This window comes from Mus caroli, chromosome 1 (assembly GCF_900094665.2).
Source record: "Mus caroli chromosome 1, CAROLI_EIJ_v1.1, whole genome shotgun sequence".
NCBI lineage: Eukaryota > Metazoa > Chordata > Mammalia > Rodentia > Muridae > Mus > Mus caroli.
The window spans coordinates 8,745,791-8,767,601 of NC_034570.1; the positions used below are offsets into that span (position 1 = coordinate 8,745,791).

Consider the following 21,811-nt stretch of genomic DNA (forward strand, 5'->3'; position numbering starts at 1 on the left):
CTCTCTCTCTCTCTCTCTCTCTCTCTCTCTCCCTCTCTCTCTCCCCTCTTTCCCCCTTTTTATTCTTCTCACATACACTACATCTGAGCCACAGTTCCCTTTCTCTCTCTACCTCCCCTCCCCCCCAGATCTACTCCTCCTCCACTTCCCTTCAGAAAGGAGCAGGCCTCTCAAGGATATCAACCAAGTTACAATATGTCTAGGCACCTTCCCTCATGTCAGGGCTGGCCAGGCAACCCAGTAGGAGGAAAAGCAAGAGAAAAAGTCAGATGAACACTCTCCCGCCTGAGGCCCTTTCTAGGATTCGTCTCCCATCTCTGGTACATGATGTCAGTTCCTTAGGATACTTTCCATCACCCACTTCAGAAATATTAAGTTATTTTTGGTCCTTTCCATAATATTTCCATAATATTTAGGTGTCTTTGTTTTCCAAATTCATAATCCAAGATAACTGAACAAACAGTGTTGATCCCAATTTTTTGCATTCTCTGAAACACCCAGAGTCAACTCACCTATTTTTGTTTGGGTTTTTTATTTTCTCTGTGTGTATCTTGGGAATTAAACCCAGTGCTTGGCACAGTTGGGCAAGCATTTTACCAAGCTAGAGCTGTAGCTCCATTAAAACTGTTTTTCTGATGGTTTTAATTCTTGATATTATAAAATTAAGCTTCAAAGTTAGTTTGTTATGCTGTGGTGTAACATGTGTGTGTGTGTTATGGTGTGTCTGTCTGTCTGTCTGTCTGTCTGTCTGTTTTGCTGAGGATCAAACTCAGTGTCTTATGCACTCTGTGCAAGTACTCTACCTCTGAGCTGTACCTCTAACTTTCAAAGTACATCTTTTGTTATGATCTCTCCTCTCAATTCTTTTCTAACCTCTTACTCCATGGATAGGCAAAGAGAAAAGCCTAAAAAAACCTAGGTTGATTGATTTCACACATGCAGCAGATTAGTGAGAAAATCCTATGCAGTTTGAATAAAGTGAACAACGGTGCATGGGTCTCTTCTCCCTCCACACTGCAGGGGTAGCCTGCACTAAGTCTGTGAATGATAAGTTGTAGATAAAAACACATAAAATAAAATGAATATATCTATTTTTTTTTATAAAAGAAAAGAGCTAGATTGCTTTTTCATTTGTGTCATTTGTGTTCATTGTTTACTGAGACGGGTCTGCCCTTTACCAAGGCTGTGTTAGAACTGGTGACCCTCTGGTCTTAGCCTTCCCCATTCTGGGATCACAGGAGTGTGCTACCATACCAGACAAGAGTGTCTATTTTGCTCTGCTGAAATATACTGTTCTGTTAAACATCGTAATAGAATCTGGCTGCACATTAGTAAGTAGAAGAGGCAGCACTTGTAGGACTGAGATATTCTTTACCTTTACAGCCACCCTTGATGAGTTTGGAGAGAGGCTGAGGTGGGAATCTCAAACACACTGATGGATTTTCACACAAGTTGCTTTTCACTCATTGTGTTTACATGCACATACAAGTCATAAGTTTTGGGACATGTTATTTAGCAATATCAAAATTATTATCTTTTAATTTTATTATAATAATTATTAATATCATCACCAATGTGATTGAAAATAAGCTTTGTGTTTTAGGAAGCTTCAGAGTTTTTGTAAGCTGGGCACATTTTCTGAACTTCTGATTTTAGCTTGAGCGCTACAAGCTTTATTTCTGTTATCAGTGACAAATAATGTCTCTTTGGGTCCTTGAAATAATAGGCCCATCTCACAATTTGAGAAAATGTCTGCAAAATACCCACATGCAAATGATTGTGTCAAGTAAACCGTGCTGCTCCGTGGATAAAGGAATGGCTAGTTTAGCTTGAAATTGAAATGTTATTCCCTAGCAGTGTAGATGTGAGGAAAAGGGACTTGCATGCATCTCAGCTTAACCACAGAGTCGTATTAGGAAAATGTGTGTGCACATTTTAAAGGTTTATAAAATTAATTCCTTCACTGCTTCAAGTGAAGCCTGCATTTGTAAACTGGATCACGACACTCGTTCACTCACACTAAGGCCAATTCAGCTTTCCTGCCACTGCTCTTACAGCCTGGGGACAAATATCACCAAGGCAGAAAAAAATAATAATGTCTCAGTATTTTTATCAACATGGTTCTGACCTCATAGACCTTTGGCAAATACTCAAGTCCTCCCAAAAATTCACAGATGCCATGGAAAATTGCTTTTGTGAGCATTAGCGAAGCTCTGTAAGCATTTTGGCTCCATTCCTCTTTAATTTTGTGGTAATCCCACTTTAATCTGGGAATGAAACTTGGGGCCTAGTGCATTCTAGACAGATGCTCTACCAATGAACCTTTAAAGACCAGGGTAAACACTCTACCCAGCCTCTCTAAGTCCTCAGCACTAATTGTCCACACTAAGGGCTTTGGGATGCCAGAGCCCCTAAAACCTCCTGGGAAGACGGGATTCTGTTCAGTTAGAGGTTCTGTTACACATACCTCGCAAAACCAAACTCGCTCTCATTGGCTTAAACTTCCCTTTTATTTTATAGACGACTTCAAACAAAATGCCACATGCATAGTTTCGGTTGATTGCCCTAAACAAATCCCTGTAAACTCCTCACACCAAATGACAGCACCCATATTTGGGGTTTTCAGTCTCATGGTTCGGAGAAAAGGCAGGTCATGTCTGGTCTTAATTTGAGAGTACAGCAACAGCATCCCTCAAGGACACTTGTCGTGTGTGAGAGAAAGAGGCAGAGCCTCCTTTACACGGCTTCCCTTTGCTATTCATTTTCAAGACAAATGGCTAGTCTCTAAGGGCACTTGTCTTGCACCACAAAGCATCTAATTCAAGCGTGGCATCCTGTCTCTGCTATCAAGTCCTGCATTGTTTTTTCCTGTGTTTTTGTTTGTTTTGCTTTGTTTTTGTTTCCCATCAGGATTCTTTCTTTTTCTTTCCTCATTTTATTTTCTTCTAGAGCTGGAAAACAGGGAAAGGACGACAGGCTCTAAAAGGTTGTCTTTGAATAAAGAATTGTGTGTAGTGTTGGCTTTGATTGTTAACAACTACTTCTCACATGTGCTGGCCAGTGCTCTACTGAGGAGCCCCTGACTTGACAGTAGGCTTGGTATTTCTTAAAGATTTATTTTAAAGTTGTATGCGGAGAGGCATTTATGCACATGCGCCCGTACAGATGCCTCCCATGTCCAGAAGAGTCCACTGAATCTCCTGGAGTTGGAGTAAAAGACAATTGGGAGCTGTCCCGGGTAGTGCTGAGAACTAAACTCGAGTCCTGTGGGAAAGCCTCAGGCACTCTCGGCAGCTCAGCTGTCTTTCCAGCTCCCCCATTTTTATTTAAGTGTTATGAGGCTTTGCTTTTCTCTAGCCCCTGTGTTTTTAGGGTGTGTTTTTGTGTGTTTCTGGACAATGACAAAGGACCCAGATAGATGTGTCCCAAAGTCCAGTATCTCTTTACTACTCTGTTTATATGCTTTATGCATGAAGCCCCTGAATTCATAATATCCTGGGAGTGCAGGTGGGCTCTGATGAAGAATGCAGAGTTACAGTCACACAGAAAGACTAAGTGTTCTAGTTCTACCGCACAGCAAGCTGACCACTCACTGCTAATAAGAACACTGTGAGCTTGGCGTGGAGATCCATACCTGTAATCCCAGCACTATAACAAAGTCGAAAGACAGCCTGGGCTGCACAGCAAGACACAGTTTCAAGAAAACATACTAATAACAATAATTGTAGGATGCAGAGGCAGGCCTGAGGGAGTGAATGTATGCTGTTGACATGGGCGCAGCCATGTTGAGGACCCCAAGGACCCTGGGGAGAGGGCAAAGCCACAACGGTGAGGCTCAGAGAAATGTCCAACTTTGTTCAGGGCCTGAGTGTGATAGTTGATAATGTGTGCAGAAAATACCCCTCAGAGTGTCCTCTCTTCACCCCTGGATATTTATGATCCGAAGACAGTTCTCCATCAGAGATGGCTCCTACTGAGTTTAGCTAAGACTATCTACTTGATCCAGCTGTATCCCATAATCCCTGCCTCCCTGTTGATTTCTTTATGATAAACACACATACTAAACTTCTGGGTTGCTGACGTTTCTCCATCGGAGAGGCCAGGTCACCCAACCCCAGCTTCCTGTCCATGTATGTGGCTTCTTGTCTTTTCCTCATTCTCCTACCATCCTAGTCAGGTCCATCCCTGAAACTGGGCTAGCTGTGGCAAATACCAATAATAAATACACGGTGAATTTCAAAAATTGCTAAGACCCCATTCTTTACTTTAGCTAAATTCCAAATTTAGCAGCAAATACTTGCTGATGCTAAACATAATTGATCCACAGTGCACACATATGTACAAAAATCACATTGTGTACCCTGCATGGATGTAAAATTAGAATTAAATTTAAATATCAATTAAAGGTAATACCTTCTTATATTCATTTATTTTGAATGCTGAGTGTGCATGTGCTACAGTGAGTATGTAGATCAGTAGACAGCTTGTTCAAATCACTTCCCTCTCTCCACCATGTGGGTTCCAGAACTCAAGCTCAGATCAAGTCCCCTTATCCACTAAGCCCTGTCATTCAGCGTCTGCCTGCATGATTAGCATGAGGAAGTTTATGGGATCAGAGGAAGCAGCATTGCTTTGCTCTGTTCTTTACTAGAACTCGATTTCAGATGCAGGTTTTGCAAGGTGCTAATTTTCTGTTTCCTGAAGGAAGAGGTAAAGGTAATTAGATAAGGAGAAGAATAGCTGGCCATGTTGACTGGGTTCCAGGAGGGTAATTGGCATAATTGTCAAGAGTCTTCTGCTCCCTGGGAGCTAACCATGAGTTGTCTCTACATCACCCCTCTTAGTAGACGGTGGGTTACACTGTACCCAAAGCAAGAAAGCTAAGACCTGCTCACTCTCTTCACACACCCCTGCAGCCCCTGGGAGGTAAGAACACTCATAGAGTAGGACCAACCCTACAGGCTTGAAGGTCTATATTGAACAGCTAAGCCTGACCCTACAGTTCATGGCAAAAAAAAGCTGCTCCTTGCTGTCTAGTTTCTGTTGCTGTCACCTCTCTTTTGTGTTCACATTGGGAGTTTTGTGATTTAAAGCAAGTGCACAGAAACCAGGCAGCCAGTGCAAAATAATTGCAGGCTGGGGGTTTGTTAGCATGCACTGCAATTGCCAGAATAACCCTGAATTAAGGGCGAAAAGCAAGAAATCCTGCTTATTGACTGTCCAGAGCACAGGATCAGTTGGAAGTACCTTGCTGTTGCCCTGCCAACAGTTAGCTACCTAGGGGAGACTCATTTGCAGACATCAGATTTTCATTCAAAAATTTAGTTTGTTGTTCTTGTTGTTGTTGTTGGTGGTGGTGGTGGTGGTGGTAAGTGTTGAGATACACACGCACACCCAAGCGCGCACACAGAGAGAGAGAGAGAGAGAGAGAGAGAGAGAGAGAGAGATTGTAGGCTGCAGAGTGAGAGATATTGAAACTGTATACAAAACAGGTTTTTTTTAAATAATAGGGGCACAAATGTGCATATGTTTGCACAAAACAAGCAACGTGGGTGATAGGATGCACACATTCTTCTTTGGCTGCCTCTTGCCCATCTCCAGACTTTGGAGCACGGGTATGCACGAGGACACCTTCCTCTTCTCTGTGATGCTTGCGCCTAAGCACTCCTACCCATTTATCCTATGCCAGCTTATTGTTGCACATCAAAATACAGATCCTCAGGTCTGTATTTGTGGAGACAAATACACATCCTCAGGTGTGTATTTGTGGGGTGGAGAGGCTGATGAAGTGGGCTGCTATCTAATTAGTTTCATGAAAAGCTTTTGTGGCATAACAGAGGAGAGGGAAATAAAGAGCCTCTCGCTGTCTGTCTTTCAGAAGTCTGAGAGAGGAGCTTTCTGCGGATTAGTGTTCCGAAGTAGAGGAGCGTTTTCCCAACCCTTTCAGACGTCTCCTCCCATGCAGCTTTACAAAGATTTCTGCTATGCTCCCCTCTGGACTGCATTTATTTATTCCTACTGTGGAAGGGCGGCCACTTGCCTCTGGCCTCAGAGCCAATCAGGGACCTCATTCTGCAGCTTCGTTAGATCCTTATCAGCAAAACCAACGCTGTGCTAGCTGCTCCGAACCCTGTCCTGACAACAGTCAGACTGGCGACTGACAGCAGGAGGGGACGCTGCCATCCAAGGTGCCACTGGAAAGCCCAGGACTGAACAGGATCAACCTTGCTGTCAAGATGTGTTTTGCTCTGGTGATTGAGGGGCACAGTTAGGAACTTCTCCAGGGCTTGAAAAAGGTGGTTACTTTTAAGAAGTCTTTGTCAGCAGAGATGACTCTCCTGGCTAGTGAGTGACATGATGCAGATGACGAGAGACAGCTTTGCATGTTTTTCTTATTGATAGACAGTCACTGAGGGATGCCGGCGATCAAGGCTTCCCTAGCATGCCCACACCAGCCACTCTGCACCTTCCCAGTGGCCGTCTCCTCTCATCCATTAGTCTCATTGGGGACTTTTAAAGATGCCCAGGCCACTGTTTGTACAGCTGCTTGGGAAATGGAGATGCTATCTGAGTCACTGATCAGCAGTTCTGTGTGCTACCCACTGCCTTTTGCAGAAGAGAGGGAAAAAAAATCCACGTTCCAAGGCATTACTTCAGATCAAAAGCCTGTTTTGAAACCCTTAACTGATGCTGCCTTTGTATTTTTTCCTCTCTCCTTTCTAGGACTCCATCTGCAGATGTTCTGAAAACCTCTGAGTCTAGAAATTGATTATTCACCCAGGATACCTAATTCAAGGTATTAGCTCTTGTCAGAAAGCTTTTACATCTGAGCTCGGTGCTGCAAATTACACTTTGGCAATAGCTGGAAACGGGAAAGTTGGATGGAGAATAAAGGATAAAAGTGATTTTGTAAAATAATCAAGTATTTAAAATCTCCCTGGTGGTAGTGAGGGTCTGCTACCTGTGACTCACACTCAGCTCAGTCCCGCCAGCCTGCCTGCCAGCTCTGGCTTATTTGCGGGCCCTTTTGCTACAACCGTGTTTGGGTTTGGATTTAATTCTCACCCTTTTCCCTTTTTCTCTTGATACCTCCCCCCATTCCCTACACCCCAGCTCCCAGAACTCAGCCAACCAAGGAGTTTGGAAGACTTTGCAACTTTGGACCAAGCACAATGAAGTATTCCCGCTGGACTCTGCTGCTTGCCGTGTTGGGCACACAGCTGCTGGGAAGCCTGTGTTCCACCGTTCGGTCCCAGAGGTTCCGAGGAAGGATACAGCAGGAACGAAAAAACATCAGACCCAATATTATCCTTGTGCTCACTGACGACCAGGATGTGGAACTGGGTGAGAATCTGACTTTTTGATTTGCCAGTCTATTTGATTCAAATGCTTTCCAGAGCCTTGCCTGTATCAGTGGTATCGGTGGTCCTTTAGAGGACCAGTGCTTTGCTAGCTGCTGCTAACAACCATCTGGTTTACAAACTGAACTCGTATGGCTCATAAACTATTTGATTTGTTTCAATATTACTTCTCTGGTATTATATCCATCCTGTTACAGTATTAAAGAACACTTTCAAACAGGAGAAGAAGATGGGAAGCCTGGGAATCCACAGAGGTCGTGGACTTTATAAACTTTATAAACTCTGGACCAAGGGAATGGTGGCTCACTCCTGTAGTCTCATAACTTGGAAAGTAGAGATGAGAGATCAGCAGTTTAAGGTGATCTTAGCTAACTGTGTAGTGAGTTGGAGTCAGCCAGAGACACGAAAGACCCTGTATCAAAAAGAAAAGAGGAAAGTGGAAAGAACAAAGTTAATTTGAGAACTACATGAGTTAAGTGTGTCAAAGTTCATGAGAGTGTGACTTTCTCTGAATGTATATAAAAGATTGAGTCAAGGAATTTTCAATGGCTACTTAGAGAGTGACTTACCCATTCATAGCTTGCTGAAGTAACTGTACAACTGTAGGTGACTAGGCTCAAATTTTCATTCATTCATTCATTCATTCATTTGAAACTGAATCTCAGGGTGTGACCTATGGCTGTCATGGGACTCTCTGTGTAAACCAAGTTGGCCTCAAACTCAGAGAGATCTGTCCAGCCCTACCTTCTGAATGCTGGGATTAAAGGTGTGCACCGCCATGCACAGATGTAATACATGTAGTTGAAATGTAACAGTGTTCCACATATCTTTGCAGTATCTCGCCATGCCTGGGTTTGTACTTTGGAACTGTATCTCCTGAGTTTATTCAAGAGCACTCAAATGAAGTGTGCCAAGATTTAGTGGTTTCAGCTTACCTCTAACATCTTGCTCTTTAACTGCCTAGCCCTGGGCCCTTATTTGTAAGCCCATAGCCAAGACCTTCCTGAGTAGTTTATGATAAACACAAAATTCATCCTGCAGGCTGTCACCACCACTCCCCAACTCCACTGCGGTACTCCCATCTTTGCTCCAGGCATTGATCAAATGAGCCTGCCCGTGCTGTTCAATTTGACCATAGGGAGAACTTTGCAGAGAGATCCCAAGGTTTGGTCTTGAGGATCAGACCATGAAATAACAGCAAAGTTGATTCTTGGAGTTTAGCTGGGAGCTAATGTACTAAAGGCCACTGGGGGGGGGGGACCATTGTTGAGTCTGCTTTCTCATTTCATATTTAAACAATAAAAAGTATATTGATTTTCAGGGTCTTTGTCAGAATGAAAGGCCATGCACATATGGCTTTATGATGAACACTCCTGGCTGTTCATTCATATTCAAAACCTACTCATTCCCTTCCAGGAAAAGAAAATGTAGGGCTCAAGTCTGACTTCATCTTCCCTAACACCTATCACATCCTGGCAGAGCTGACATCTCTAGTCGCACCTTGTTTCTGCAGCATCTTGGTTCCTTCATGCCCATTCTCCAGTGCATGGCTAGAGCTACCTTTAAACGACTGTATCAGGTCACCCTGAATTAAAACCCTTGAGTGACCGCTGTGCTTTCTCCTTGTAGCATGAACCCTGTAGGCAAGTGAGCTGAGGTCTCCCATCCCAGTGGATCTCAAGGGTTCTGCCATTCCCTAAAACCGTACTCTGTGCACAAAGAAGCAGTTTTGCTTATGGAAGTCATGTGCTGGCTCCCACTAATTTCTCACATCCCATGTGAGTCTTAACATCTCTATCTCTCCCCTTGTATCTCCCTGGAGAAACAACAGCTGTCACAAGCAGTTCAGGTGTTCCATGCCTCCCTTATTTCTCAGCCCACCATACCTCTCCAAGCCTGCCCCTTCCACACACCCCAGAGGTCAGGGCTGTTCTCTTTATTCTATAGTTGCCATTTTAGACAACAGTAGGTGTTCAGTACACTTGGGCTAGATACACATCAGTTCTGAAATAGCTAACCCAATTCCCAGAAAGGGATGTAGGCATCCATCATGTCCTTCTTCAACACTATGGTGCTGACTTTAAAATAAATTTAGGAATTACTGGTTATACTTACTTTTTAATACAATTCAAGTTTTTTGCCTTATCCTACACTGTATTCATTTAGTAGATGTTTACAGGGAAATTGCTAAGTGCTGTATTCTCTGGGGTGTACAAAGATATAGTGGTAAACCCTCTCAGTCAAGCCTGTGCCTTCCTACCTGTCTTGACCTCCTTTCTGCAATTCTCTAGCCAGATGACATGATGAACATTAGCCCATTGGGTTTTCCAAGTAATCCTCAGAAGTGGTTGCTCTCACTACCCTGAGTTTACACAAGGCAAAAAGAGAGGATTAGAGAAGTCTCGGATTAGTAGATGATGAACCAGGACCTGTCTTTGGCCCAGATCATCACAGCTGCAGCTTGAGCCAGTCTCTCACATCTGTTGAGCCATCATCGAACAATCACTAAGACCTTCCTAAAATCAACCTGTCAATGCCTAGTACTCTCTGGGTTCTGGGAGACCAGCACAGAAGTAGGAGATGGGCCGGCCCTCCTTCTCCAGTTGTGCCACCTGGTGATGAGGAAGGACAGTCAAGCATGGCCCAGGAGTGCAGAGACCTTCTCAGCCATGTTGGTGGTGGTGGTGATCACCAACCACCTGTGATTGGTGTAACATTGATCCTGTGTAACATGCACATAGTTTCTCCAGAGCCTCCTTATTGCATTGATTGTTCTTTGATTTTGTTCCCAAAACCATTTTTAACAAATTTGGTCTGTTTGTTCAGGCACATTGTTGTGCAACCAATCTCCAGAACACTTTTTTTTTCTTTTTTCTTTTTCTTTTTTTTTTTGGGGGGGGGGCATGTTGAGACAGGGTTTCTCTATATAACTCTGGCTGTCCTGGAACTCACTTTGTAGACCAGGCTGGCCTCGAACTCAGAAATCCGCTTGCCTCTGCCTTCCAAGTGCTGGGATTAATGGCGTGCGCCACCACTGCCTGGCCAGAACACTTTTCACAACCTAAACTGAAACCTTCTACCATTGAACAGCTACCGTCTTGGACTTCTTCCTTGCCCTAGGAGCTGAAATTTTGTGACAGACTTTAAACTTACACAGTGTAGCATTCTCTTGGTCCAGCCCTGCTCTAGAGTGGGGATGTGTTATATTCCATTCCAATATACTACATAAATCACACATTTTTAAATCCTCTATGCTTACTGTTGGGAATTTGAGTTGTTTCCTTCTTTTAGTGCAAGTAAACAATACTGCTATGACCATGTGTGTGCAAGGATCTTCAAGAGTTTCTTTTCAACTCTTTTACAAAAGAAAACATTATACCTGGAAGTAAGATCACTGGCTGGGTTTTTAAGTTTTTAACATTTCATATTATCTTTAATATATAATTATATCATTTTAATTTTATCTTTAGTATGGTTGGAAATAACAATGTTTTCCATAGCAACCACACTATTTTTACATCCCTTACAGCTGTGCGCAAGTGTGAAAATTTGTCCGGGTTCTTCCTGACACAAGTCATTTCTCTGTCTATTTGCTTTTGTGTTTGTTGTTGGTCCATTGTTCAAGATGCTAGCTCACTGTGATAGTGATGAACTGGGGTTTATTTAGGTTTTTTCTTTTACATGTAGTCTACTACACCATTGCTTTGGTAATTTTTTTTCCTGGAAGGCTAAAGCAGTTGACTGCTGAGCCTCCAGAAAAGCTGCTACACACTTAGAAAAAATGCTTAGAAAATTATGAAGTTTTCAATAGACTATTTGTCTTATTTGGAAAGAATGAGACCGTCCTGAGCCTGTCTGGAAAGACAAAGAGTGAGCAGGGCTCTAATTACGTTATGAGAGCAAAGCTAGGAAGGAAAAGCATTCATTCACTCTGTCCTCAACTGTGAGGGCAAATAAATAAACTAGTCCTTTGTAAAGGGAGGGAGACACATGAGGAATTCATTACGGAAAGTGGTAGAACCTTACATGTGGTTCCAGAGAGCACTGGTCTACACTGCTGTGAGTAAATCGTGTCATCCCACCCACAAAGACAGGATAGACAGCAATCAACACCCCAGGAGGAAACGACCTATAGGGAGCATGCTCATGGCTCAATTCAGCACCCCATCACTGGGCTTCCTCCAGAATTTAAGAAACCCCTGATTTTAATTTTAACAGGGTAGGTCCTGCAGTTAAGATAAGGACTCAAAGACGTTTATAAAAACAGCAGATTATGTGTTAGCATACCGCTTCTTGAAGTGCTCTCCGCATGCTCTGCCTCAGTCCTCTCTCTAGTCCTCTCACCGACGCCCCAGACACACCCCCTCAGCATCATTCCTTTGCCCACAGGACGCATGCGCAGAAACACCAGTGTGAAGTTCAGGACAATGGCTACTTCTGGGGAGACTAGTCACCAAGAGCATCCACGGCATCTGTGTTTTATTGTGACTAAAATGCACAAGTGCACTAGTGTGTGTGTGTGGAGGGAGGGGGAAACCTCAGCCTTGTTAGATTTAATAAAACTAGATGTGTGACCCATTCTGTTCTTGCCTGAACTTTTAAATATTACATATCAAAAGAAAGACATTTGAAATACCTGAGAAACTCTTCACTTTCTTCAACTTGAATTAGCAAGACAGAGAATAGATGCTCACTCTCTCCTAAAGTCTGCCTCTCATCCCTTGGTCCCACTTTGAGAAGCAAACGACTGTTAGTCCACAGAGAGCTGACCCTGCCCTATCAGTTTCTACTTTCCCTTCGATCACAAATGGAATTAAGCCATAAATGTGTGGAGATACTTTGCCTATTTAAACTAGAGTGCTGTGGGGTTAGTCTGTGAGTATGTGTTATTTGTCTATTACATTAAAAAAAAAATAGCCAAGCCAAGAATGGTGCCACATGAATTTAATCCCATCATTCAGGAGGCAGAGTGGATCTCTGTGAATTTAAGGCTACATAGTCAAGTGCCAAGAACTGACTTTATTCAAGACCAAGACTTTAAGATATTTTCCTTTCCTATTCAACTCTTTTCTCGTTTTTAGTTCTGAAGAGTGAGAACTGCACTCCTCTGAGATAGTCACAGGCTAGCTCCCACGAGGCCCTTCAGCCACCCCCTTAGCTGTGGTTTGGCTCCCGGGACAGCCAGCTCCGCTCAATCCCTTTGGCCTCCCAACCCCTGACCCAAGAGCCTGCCACTCTCAGTATTCCCCCACTGCCTGTACTGTGCGGTCAGTAGAGAGTTCTATAAACCCACATGTCTTGTGAGTGTGAAATCTGAAAAGACAGAGGCCAGGTGAGCTTCTCACATCTGCTGCTCCACATGTGAACTGCGACTGTGCAGGCATGCAGGCATGCAAGTCTGCCTCTCATGCCCACAGCTCTCAGTGTCTAAGGGCCTTGGCTCTTTGGGGGGGGAAGAGAGGAGGGAGCTTTAGTGACCTGGAAACATTCCAGACAGATTTATTACCTTTCTGTTCTCCTCCTTTCCCACTTGTTTCTCCCTTTAGGTTTTAGCTGAAAACATCTTGGTTTCCCCTACCCTAATTCTCCCTCCCCACACCCACTTCCCACCCCACTGAATAGTTTTGACAGAAAAATACTCGCTTTGTAATTTTTCTTGTGTTTTTAGATTCCAATATTCACTATACCGATACATTCATGTTTAATATGGGAATGGTTATTTTTGAGTATCCCATTATTCTTTGCCACAGGGGTGATAATGGTTAGCATGAGAAATCATGCTGCACTAGAGAGACTATCTATATATTTAGTACCAACCTTCCCTAATCAAAAAAGCTATGAAACTGGCAACCATGTGCATGGTTGGAGTGAGCAGAGGAACACTGCTATCTGCAGGACACTGGACATGAGTCCTCCACACTCTGCTCCAGCTCCATGCCTGCTGCTTCTTCACCAAGCTACACTCTTATCCCTCTGGAAGCACAAGACAAAATAAGCCGTTCCTCCTGACTGCCTTGGCCATGGTGTTGTATCTCAGCAACAGAAAAGTAACTCATATAGGACTCCAACAAATACCAAACATATTGGGTACTCAAATCCCACATATAAAATGGGATACATATCCTGCTATTTACTTTAGATTACTCATAATCCCCAATACCATGCAAACATTTTGTTAATACTAGTTATGCTGCGTATAGTTTGGGGAATGATGACTGGGAATAAAGTGTCTCCGTGTGTTCAGCACACATTTATTTATTTATTTATTTATTTATTTATTTATTTATTTATTCATTGGTCTACTGGATTTTTTGGAACCTTTTAATATCTTTGAGTGCTTTCAATCTGCAATTGGTTTGAAAGCCGCAATGGGGAGCCCACAGATATGGAGTGCCAACTGTGTGGCCATAGCAACAACTTTCCTGCATCAAGGGAGCCCATCATAGCAGCAAAACATTTGCTTCTTGACAGCCCTGGGAATGAGTGAGGAGCGCTCCTTTTCACAGAAGAGAAAGACAAATCCAGAGAGGTTAAGTGAATTGCTCAGGCCGATCTGTGGCAACATCTGGATGTTGTTGAATTGCTCAGGCCGATCTGTGGCAACATCTGGATGTTGGTTGTTTGTCTGTTTTTTGAGGTAAGAGTCTTGTGTAAGCCAAATAGCCCTCGAACTCACAGCCCCCACACCTCTGCCTCCAGAGCACTGAGATCAACAGCAGGCACTCCTAGCTATGTTACAGGGCATATGTTATAGGCTTTGGTATAATTTGTCAAAGACCATCAGTGGGGCAATCAGCAGGGGCAGATAACAATGTAAGGCTGTGTGATTGACAATCTTTAATCTATGCACAGCTAAAAGCAAGAGGAAAATGTTTGGTGCTTCCTTCCAGGATCGTACCAGCTGAAAGAAGCAGCTTAAATCCCTGTTTTGTCATCTATGTATTCCCAGAATCCTACCTATTAGAGGCAGCCATTGTTGTGCACATGCCTGTTAGCTATGGAGGCCTAATCTACAAGGCTCCCCTGTCCCAAACCTCTGCTGCCACGGTACTGATGGCTCTGGAGATACGGGTTCTGGGGTCTGCTGCCTCCTCCCCAAGGCCAGATGAAGCAGAAGGTGACAACGCAGGTAGGACTTTGTTCGTGCTTCAGGGTCTTGAAAGAATCCACGCCATAGCCAATACTCAGGCCACCTGGAAATTGGGAGCATAGCTTCTGGGGCTGAGTGCTTGAGACTGTGTAGCTCTAGGTATGTGGCCTAACCCTCTACAGCTCAGCAGTATCTGGAACGTCACTGGCAGCCACAGCACAAATGGTTACTGTTAGAATCAAATGGGCATGAAGTACCTAGAGGAAAGCTGTGGAGGATACATCCCGTTTTCAGTCCATCTTAGAGCCTTGGAACTAAAATGATCTAAGCCTCTTAGATCAATCACCATAAGGAGGATGTTCACCCAAGTCTCTCCCAGTTCTTAGTGCCTTTGATTCTGTGTCCAGCCTTGAACACATAACCTCAAAATCTGTCCAAGTGTGGGCCAGCATCAAGTAGCTTCAGCATACGGGAAGGGTTAGAAGCGAGATCTCATCCCCAGACCAGATATGTTAGCTAATTGCTGGAGAAATCAGGATGACAACACAGCTTAGATAATTAAAAACCAGACAGTGGAGATGAGCGGTTCCTCTAGCTACGAACTAGGCTAATGAAAACTTAACCCCGGTTTTTATATTATTATGACTTTCAATCAGATTCCCATCCCTGTCCCACATTTGCAGTCCAAATGTGTCTGTAAGCAGGAGGTATCCACTGGGGATGCAGGACCTCGGGTGATGGCCTCCAGCTGCGGTCTTTCTTTTCTTTCCTTTCCTTTTCTTTTTTTTTCTTTTCTTTACTTTTCTTTCTTTCTTTTTTTTTAACTTAACAAAGGCCTATAGAGGAAACTTTGAGAGCTGGTTCTTTGAAATAGACTATTAGGCAACGTTTGCTGCTTTTCTTACCTGAGAATTGAGTACCACATAGCCCTAAACAGGAGAGAAGAGGAGGCTGGGGAACATCTTTGGAAGTCTTTCAACTTTCTCATCTTTATTCATAAATTCATGTTCAAGACGTTTCCCACCTATGATCCCCCAACACGAATGTAAAAGGCAACCCTCTGCCATGGGTTTCTCTTTGATCTTTTGTGAGGCACATTCATTTCAGTTACTCTGCATCATCAGTGAAAGCAGTCGCATTCCAGATTCCTTCTTAGTGCTGGAAGTCTGAGCCATTAGTCAACCCCACCCTCCGCCACGAATTACAGCCTCCCTTGACTCTGCTTCTGGAACCCTGAGTGCTAAGCAGGGCAGGGCAGGGTGTCATCAGCAGCCCTTTGGTTGTGATCTTGAACGCACACACCATCTCTGCTGTTGCTGCAGCAACACCTCTCAAAGCTTTGCTCATCACATTCCTCGCCTGTAACTAAGCCGTACTCTGCCTTTATTGTGTGGCTCTGATCAGATCCCAGGATGTCTGCCTAGCATCTAGGCTGTTCTCATTGCTTCTCCGGTCACACCTCATCAAGAAAATGCTCCATGTTCCTAACCATGGTGTTCACAGAGTTCTATTGCTCTTCTCCTCACTGGAGCCTCAGCCATGCAGTCCTCCCTGTGTCCCCAGCAATGTCTGCTCCCACCCACCTGACAATTCCTTCCTCTTTTCATGTCACATCATCATCTCAGACTTCCTGTCAAGCATATACACTCAGGAAAATTTTCGGAGAGAACTGAGGCGTCAGCCCAAAGTGGGTGTGTACTCTATGTCATGTACTGACTATGAAAGGTGCCTGATCTCCAGAAGAACACTGAAAGGAGGAGCAGTCACAAGCACCCTGCACAAAACCATAGTGAAGTTCTAATGAGACGCAATGAGAAGCTCCCCACACACTGTCCTGTGCACTGCGTGAATAGAAAACACTCTGGAGTAGGTCCCATTTTCCTTGGAAACCAAAGACTTCCCTCCTTTCTTTGGAAAGAGTGTCACCTGTTAGAAATCGGAGGCTCTGGGATTCAAACGCAATGGGCTTGACTGTAGCTCTCTGTAGTACATTTCTTGACAAGTCCTGAAAAAGACTACAGAATTTGGCCTGTGCCTTTCTGTGGGGAGGGTGGGGGAGGGGGGAGGGGGAAGTGTTTCAGCGGCAGTCAGAGGAGTGGAGCAGAAGTGAGCATTTCACCTCACCCTTAAAGTTAGAACTATTTTGCATTCATCCACATACTTTTGAGCAAAAAGACAACCTAACCTTAAAAGTGGTGTGTAAACTGTCCAAGGCATAACCCAATAGTCTTATCCAGATAGAAACACGGGCAGATATTGGTTAGCTTGCTAGAGGATAGCAAGTTACCTCGAAGATACCTTTTTCCCCACTCCCTCCTTATGACCCTCTGTCCGGTTACAGGTATCTTGGGGGATCTTTTGCTTTATAGGGTTTTTTTTTCTGCATTGGAATTAAGATTTAAATGTTGTATCTGCTAAACTCCGGTGTCCTTAGGCTTTCCCTGTGCTTAGCAGGATTTTGCAACTCTGTACCAAGCTATTGTTTTCTCAGGATGTTCAAAGGCTCAGGACACTGGAATCTCCCTCATATCAGAAAGTCTGGCTTTAATTACATGATTAGCCTGCATGCTTTTTCCTTTGTGGTTTAAAGAGGAGAGAGATTGAAATGTGCTTACTATTTATTCTACAGAATGTCTGAGATGTTTGGATCCCAAATGGCTTGTTTTGTTCTAGAAATGAGAACTGATAGAATTGTAGACTCCTTCACACAGGGAAGGGAACTAATAAATGAGGGAACAGACCTATCTACGTGCCTTATGGAAGTCCCCACAGGGTGTGTTTTGCTAACCAGTGTCAGACCTGTGCCTTTCAGGTTCCCTGCAAGTCATGAACAAGACGAGAAAGATCATGGAACAGGGTGGGGCCACCTTCACCAATGCCTTTGTGACCACGCCCATGTGCTGTCCATCACGCTCATCCATGCTCACTGGGAAGTACGTGCATAACCACAACGTCTACACTAACAACGAGAACTGCTCTTCTCCCTCGTGGCAGGCAATGCACGAGCCTCGGACCTTTGCTGTGTATCTCAACAACACCGGCTACAGAACAGGTAAAGCATGACGTTCCTTCCCCCCACAGTCTCAGATGAGGGGAACTGCACTGGGTAATATTATATATGAGAAGTTCCAGGAGACTCAACAATGAAGAGTCTAACTTCTCTCGTCTCTGCCTTGGTCCATGTTCTGTTGCTATAACAGAATCCACGAGGCAGGGTCACTTACTGAAGAAAAAGGTTTAAGGAGCACACAGTCAGTGGGTCAAAAGTACAAGAACATGCTGGCAGCTTCCAGCAGATGATTTTATTCTCAGTCATTAATGGCAAAGAGTGAAAAAAACAAGTTAAGTGCCCTGGGAACACAAGGCTGGCCTCACTTCCTAGTAACCTTCTCAGCAGGCAACAACTACTCCTGGGAAAGGTACTTAGCAACCTACGTAGGTCTAAAACACTCAAATTTTAAAGAAGATAAGCCATATTAACACCAGAGCAAAAAGTGTTTTCACTCAGGAGGATGGACCAATGTGACATCCCTTATAGAAAACCCAGGACTTGGGCTGGAGAGACCACTCAGTGGTTAAGAGCACTTCCAGAGGTCCTGAGTTCAATTCCCAGCAACCACATGACCATCAGTAATGGGATCTGATGCCCTCTTCTGGTGTGTCTGAAGACAGTAAATGACTGTGTACTCACATACATAAAATGAATAAGTATTTTGAAAAGAAAAGAAAATCCAGGATTCTCAGTGGGTGCCGTATGAAAAAATTCCCATGAGGGCCCCCAGCGGGTGGAATATTGCAAGGTGACATGCCATGAATGAGGTTACATTCCCTTCACAAATCTCAGGGGTTCATGGGAAAACTTGGGGATTTTCTTAGATGCAGGTAGCCCCTGCTGGTTTTTCGGGGGAAATCTCCAAAGTCTGTTCACTCAGTGTCTATGCAAGAGCCCCGGATGTGGTAGATGAGCCAAGTAACTTCCTGAATGGATGGATGAGTACTCTAGTCTCTGTGGACCCTCCTCATATGTTCATTTACTCAAACGTAGTTAATGGGGCTTGAACCATTGCTTCAGCTGAAGTCTCAGGACTGAGCATCCACGGTTCCTTCCAGCAGAGGAGCTGTCTCTGTTGTCCCAGCTCCCAACCCTGAACCTGCACACAGCAAAATGAGGGTTATGGTTAGCTGGGATTTTGAAAACTGGACTCTTTTGAGAGGGATTCTGAGGCAGGAATGAAGAAGAATGGCTTCCTGGGAATATTATCCTAAAGCCCTTATCCTCCAGCACTGGGCACTGCTTCCAGTTTACTTAGCATTTCTTCATGGATGCACATGGAGGGTTCGCCTAGTCAAAGTAGGGTTGGGATCTCTACCTCAAGATCCACTTAGATTCAATCATATGAAGTGAAGATGTCATCAAAACGGCTTATTGGAAATAATTTTTGGGCCTCCAGAGTATGTGTTCTCAAAGCTTAAAACTAAAGAATTTCAGAAAAATATTCTTTTGAATCTCTGTTTTTAATCTCTCCCAACAGGCTCAGAAAATACGTAGTCATTTTCCTTTTTACAGCAAACCCCATGGGCACTTAATTCTTGTTATTTGTGGATGAAATGGTTGATTGTACATATGGGAGCTTCACCACATAGGTATCAGAGGATTCCGATTCACAGAGGACACCCCCTGTTATCTCAAGGGTGTTTGCTTCTGGTTAGTGGGGACTTACAGAGGGTATCTTCTCCTAGTATGTCCTCTCACATTAATGGTTTAAATTTATGGCACCTTTCATTTTAGGACTCTCAAGCAATTTGCAAATCCACCAAGCATCCGTGTCATCCAGGTTGGCAAATGTGAGTGACTGTACCATACAACAAGAGTAGGGGCTTCAGATACTATGTATGGCTAAACCTCAGAAGCAGGTTTAAAACAGTCCCCTAATACCCGGTGCCTGAGTAACCATCAAATGTGTTTTGTTCATGAGAAGCGTGTGAAATTAGTGCTTTTGCTTTTCCCAGGATCCCTGTAGTAGAATGTGGAGCTGGGGAGACTGAACTCTCTGCACACCCAGAACATATGGATGGTTTTGTGCTCGGGGGTGGAGCTGCAGGGTTGGGCTTAGGGCAGCACCTAGGGTATGTTGATTTGCTTCAGGGATAACTTTCTCAGAAAAGTGAGGAAGAAGTGAATGGGCTTCTATGGCTTACCCACTCTATCTTGGGCACTTTAGTTATGTCATCTAGTTCTTACAAAAAACTTGGAGGGAGGCTATGGTACCAAGGAAGAAACCAGGACTCAAGAAGACTTGTTGTCTAAGGACAAAAGTCCCTCGCCTGATGGTGCAAGGAGCCCAGAGTACCTGGCTGCACAGTTTTCCAGGAGCCTTTTGTTTGTCTTTCATGATGGTGTCTCCTATAGTCTCGGCTCACCTCGAACTCAATACCTGGAACTTTTGATCATCCTCCCCTACCTGCAGAGTGCTGGATTATAGGCACATGTCATGGCTGTCCTCGAGATCATATTTCTGTGCATGCTATTCTCTCCTGCCTTGCTCCAAAGTGCCTCACAGACACATAGAACCCTGTAAGATGTAGACCAGTGAGTCCCCTGACACGCAGAAACAAATGGAAACACCTACCTAGTGTTCTGGCAAAGTTTGGCTCACAAAGTACGTGCTATGGATTCATATAGAAAGGCTGTGAGGAAGGACTAAACTTTGTAATTGTAGAAGCAAAAGTGGAAAAAAAGCCCTTGCAAAGTTCACTGCATCCCCAGCAAGAGAAGCAGCTTGTAGGTAGCATCGTATCCTCCAGTACTTACTTCAGATGTATTGTGTTGGGTTGGCTAAAACTAGAGAGTATTCATCAAAGAGTTTTGTCTGTTTGTTCCACAGCACAGGGTGACTCCTAACCCCTCACCTCTAAACGCTGGCATTACAGGCATGTGCCACCATATCTAGTCACCAGTGAGTCTAACCCTGATTTTTTCCCCAGCAATAAATGTATAACTACAAGACAGAGGCACTCTTGGGGATAGAGCTCTCACCAATGCTTAGGAGGGCAGGGCTCAGCTTGGAATATTACCCGATTGCAGAGGTGGTCTGTGATAAAGCCATGAAAACCAACCACAAGGCACCACAATTAAGACTGTGTGTTAGTCTCTGCAGCCCCGCTGTCCTGCTTTAGCTTGGAATTTTTCTCCAGGAACAGCAGACAGCTCCTAGAAACAAACGCTGATTCTAAAGCCAACATCTTTGCAAAACTGAGGCACATAGAGAGTGACAGAATTCATAGGGAGTGATCATCCTCTCATGCATAAGGAACTCTTTCAGGGCAGCAAGGACCCTTCCAAATTCATAGGGTAGAGAAAGCATAAAATTCACTCAGGCACTGGGATTCAGGTCAATGGACGAGTATTTGTCTAGCATGCGTGAGAGCCTAGGTTCGAGCTCAGCATCACAACTGAGGTTAGAGATCTGGGTAATCTACAGTTCTATCTGATGAGAAAGATAAAAGTATCTCAGAAAATTAGGAAACAAAATCACCATTGTGACAATAGTCACTGATCTAACCATGAACCATGGCTGCAAAATGAAGGAGATGGGGGAGAAGATTATAAACCATCATAATTATTTACAAGACACTAAACCAGTGGGGGAAAATAATTGGTTGCGGCTTTCCTAATTATGAATATACTATTTGGAATATTTAACTGTAGACTTAAGAATAACAGGGGAAATTGAAATAATGTGACACGTGAATCTCCATCTAGAGCAAACTGCAAAGCAGCGATAAATCTTAGGAAAAACAACTCCAAAAAGGCAAATTACTAAGAGGCTTATTTTGGGAGACACCCAGAATACACGGGTTTAAATGAAATGAATCGATCCAGTATTATATTTATCCTTGTATGACATGACTTTCCTCTTTCAGAACTTAGGCATATTTTTGGACTGGTTGTAGCCTAAATGTTTCTAACTTTACTCATGGAAAATGTGAGTTCATGAAAGCCAAACGTCCAAGAAGAGAAAAACACAGCGCCGCACCTATTGCGTTCTGTCCTGGGGAATGAAGTGAGAAAGGCCATGGCTTGTCTGTCACAAAAACACAAGTGTTCTGCCTGAAGTCTGCTAAAAATTATGACGGGATAGATGTTAGTATAAAACTGAGCCCCAAATCATAAGGTTAAAGAGAAAAATTATGCATGGTGGTAAGGCTGCACTGAGTGGAAGGGAAAGAAACCAAAGCAAAGCTAAAGGGTCACGGCCACTTCTCTCTCTGCCCACAATCTGCCTGAAGAATGCACACCAGTTTCCTGACATACAGTTTTCTTACCTGTCCAAAATTACTCTGCAGGTCTGCTATGCTT

The 21,811-nt window shown here is 43.9% G+C and overlaps 1 protein-coding gene across 7 annotated transcripts in view; it reads left to right on the plus strand.

Annotated features, from left to right (window-relative positions):
• The window catches only part of Sulf1 (sulfatase 1), a 165,088-nt gene that overhangs the window by 84,723 nt on the left and 58,554 nt on the right, over positions 1 to 21,811 (plus strand). For 6 of the 7 annotated variants that reach the window (XM_021155418.2, XM_021155402.2, XM_021155411.2 and 3 more), the window contains 3 exons: positions 6,724 to 6,796; positions 7,114 to 7,344; positions 17,264 to 17,503. In XM_021155418.2, coding sequence (XP_021011077.1) covers positions 7,173 to 7,344; positions 17,264 to 17,503 — 412 coding nt within the window. In that variant the 5' untranslated portion in view covers positions 6,724 to 6,796; positions 7,114 to 7,172. Of the gene's footprint in view, positions 1 to 6,139; positions 6,297 to 6,723; positions 6,797 to 7,113; positions 7,345 to 17,263; positions 17,504 to 21,811 lie in introns of those variants that run through there. The other variant, XM_029479767.1, reaches the window with a different exon arrangement.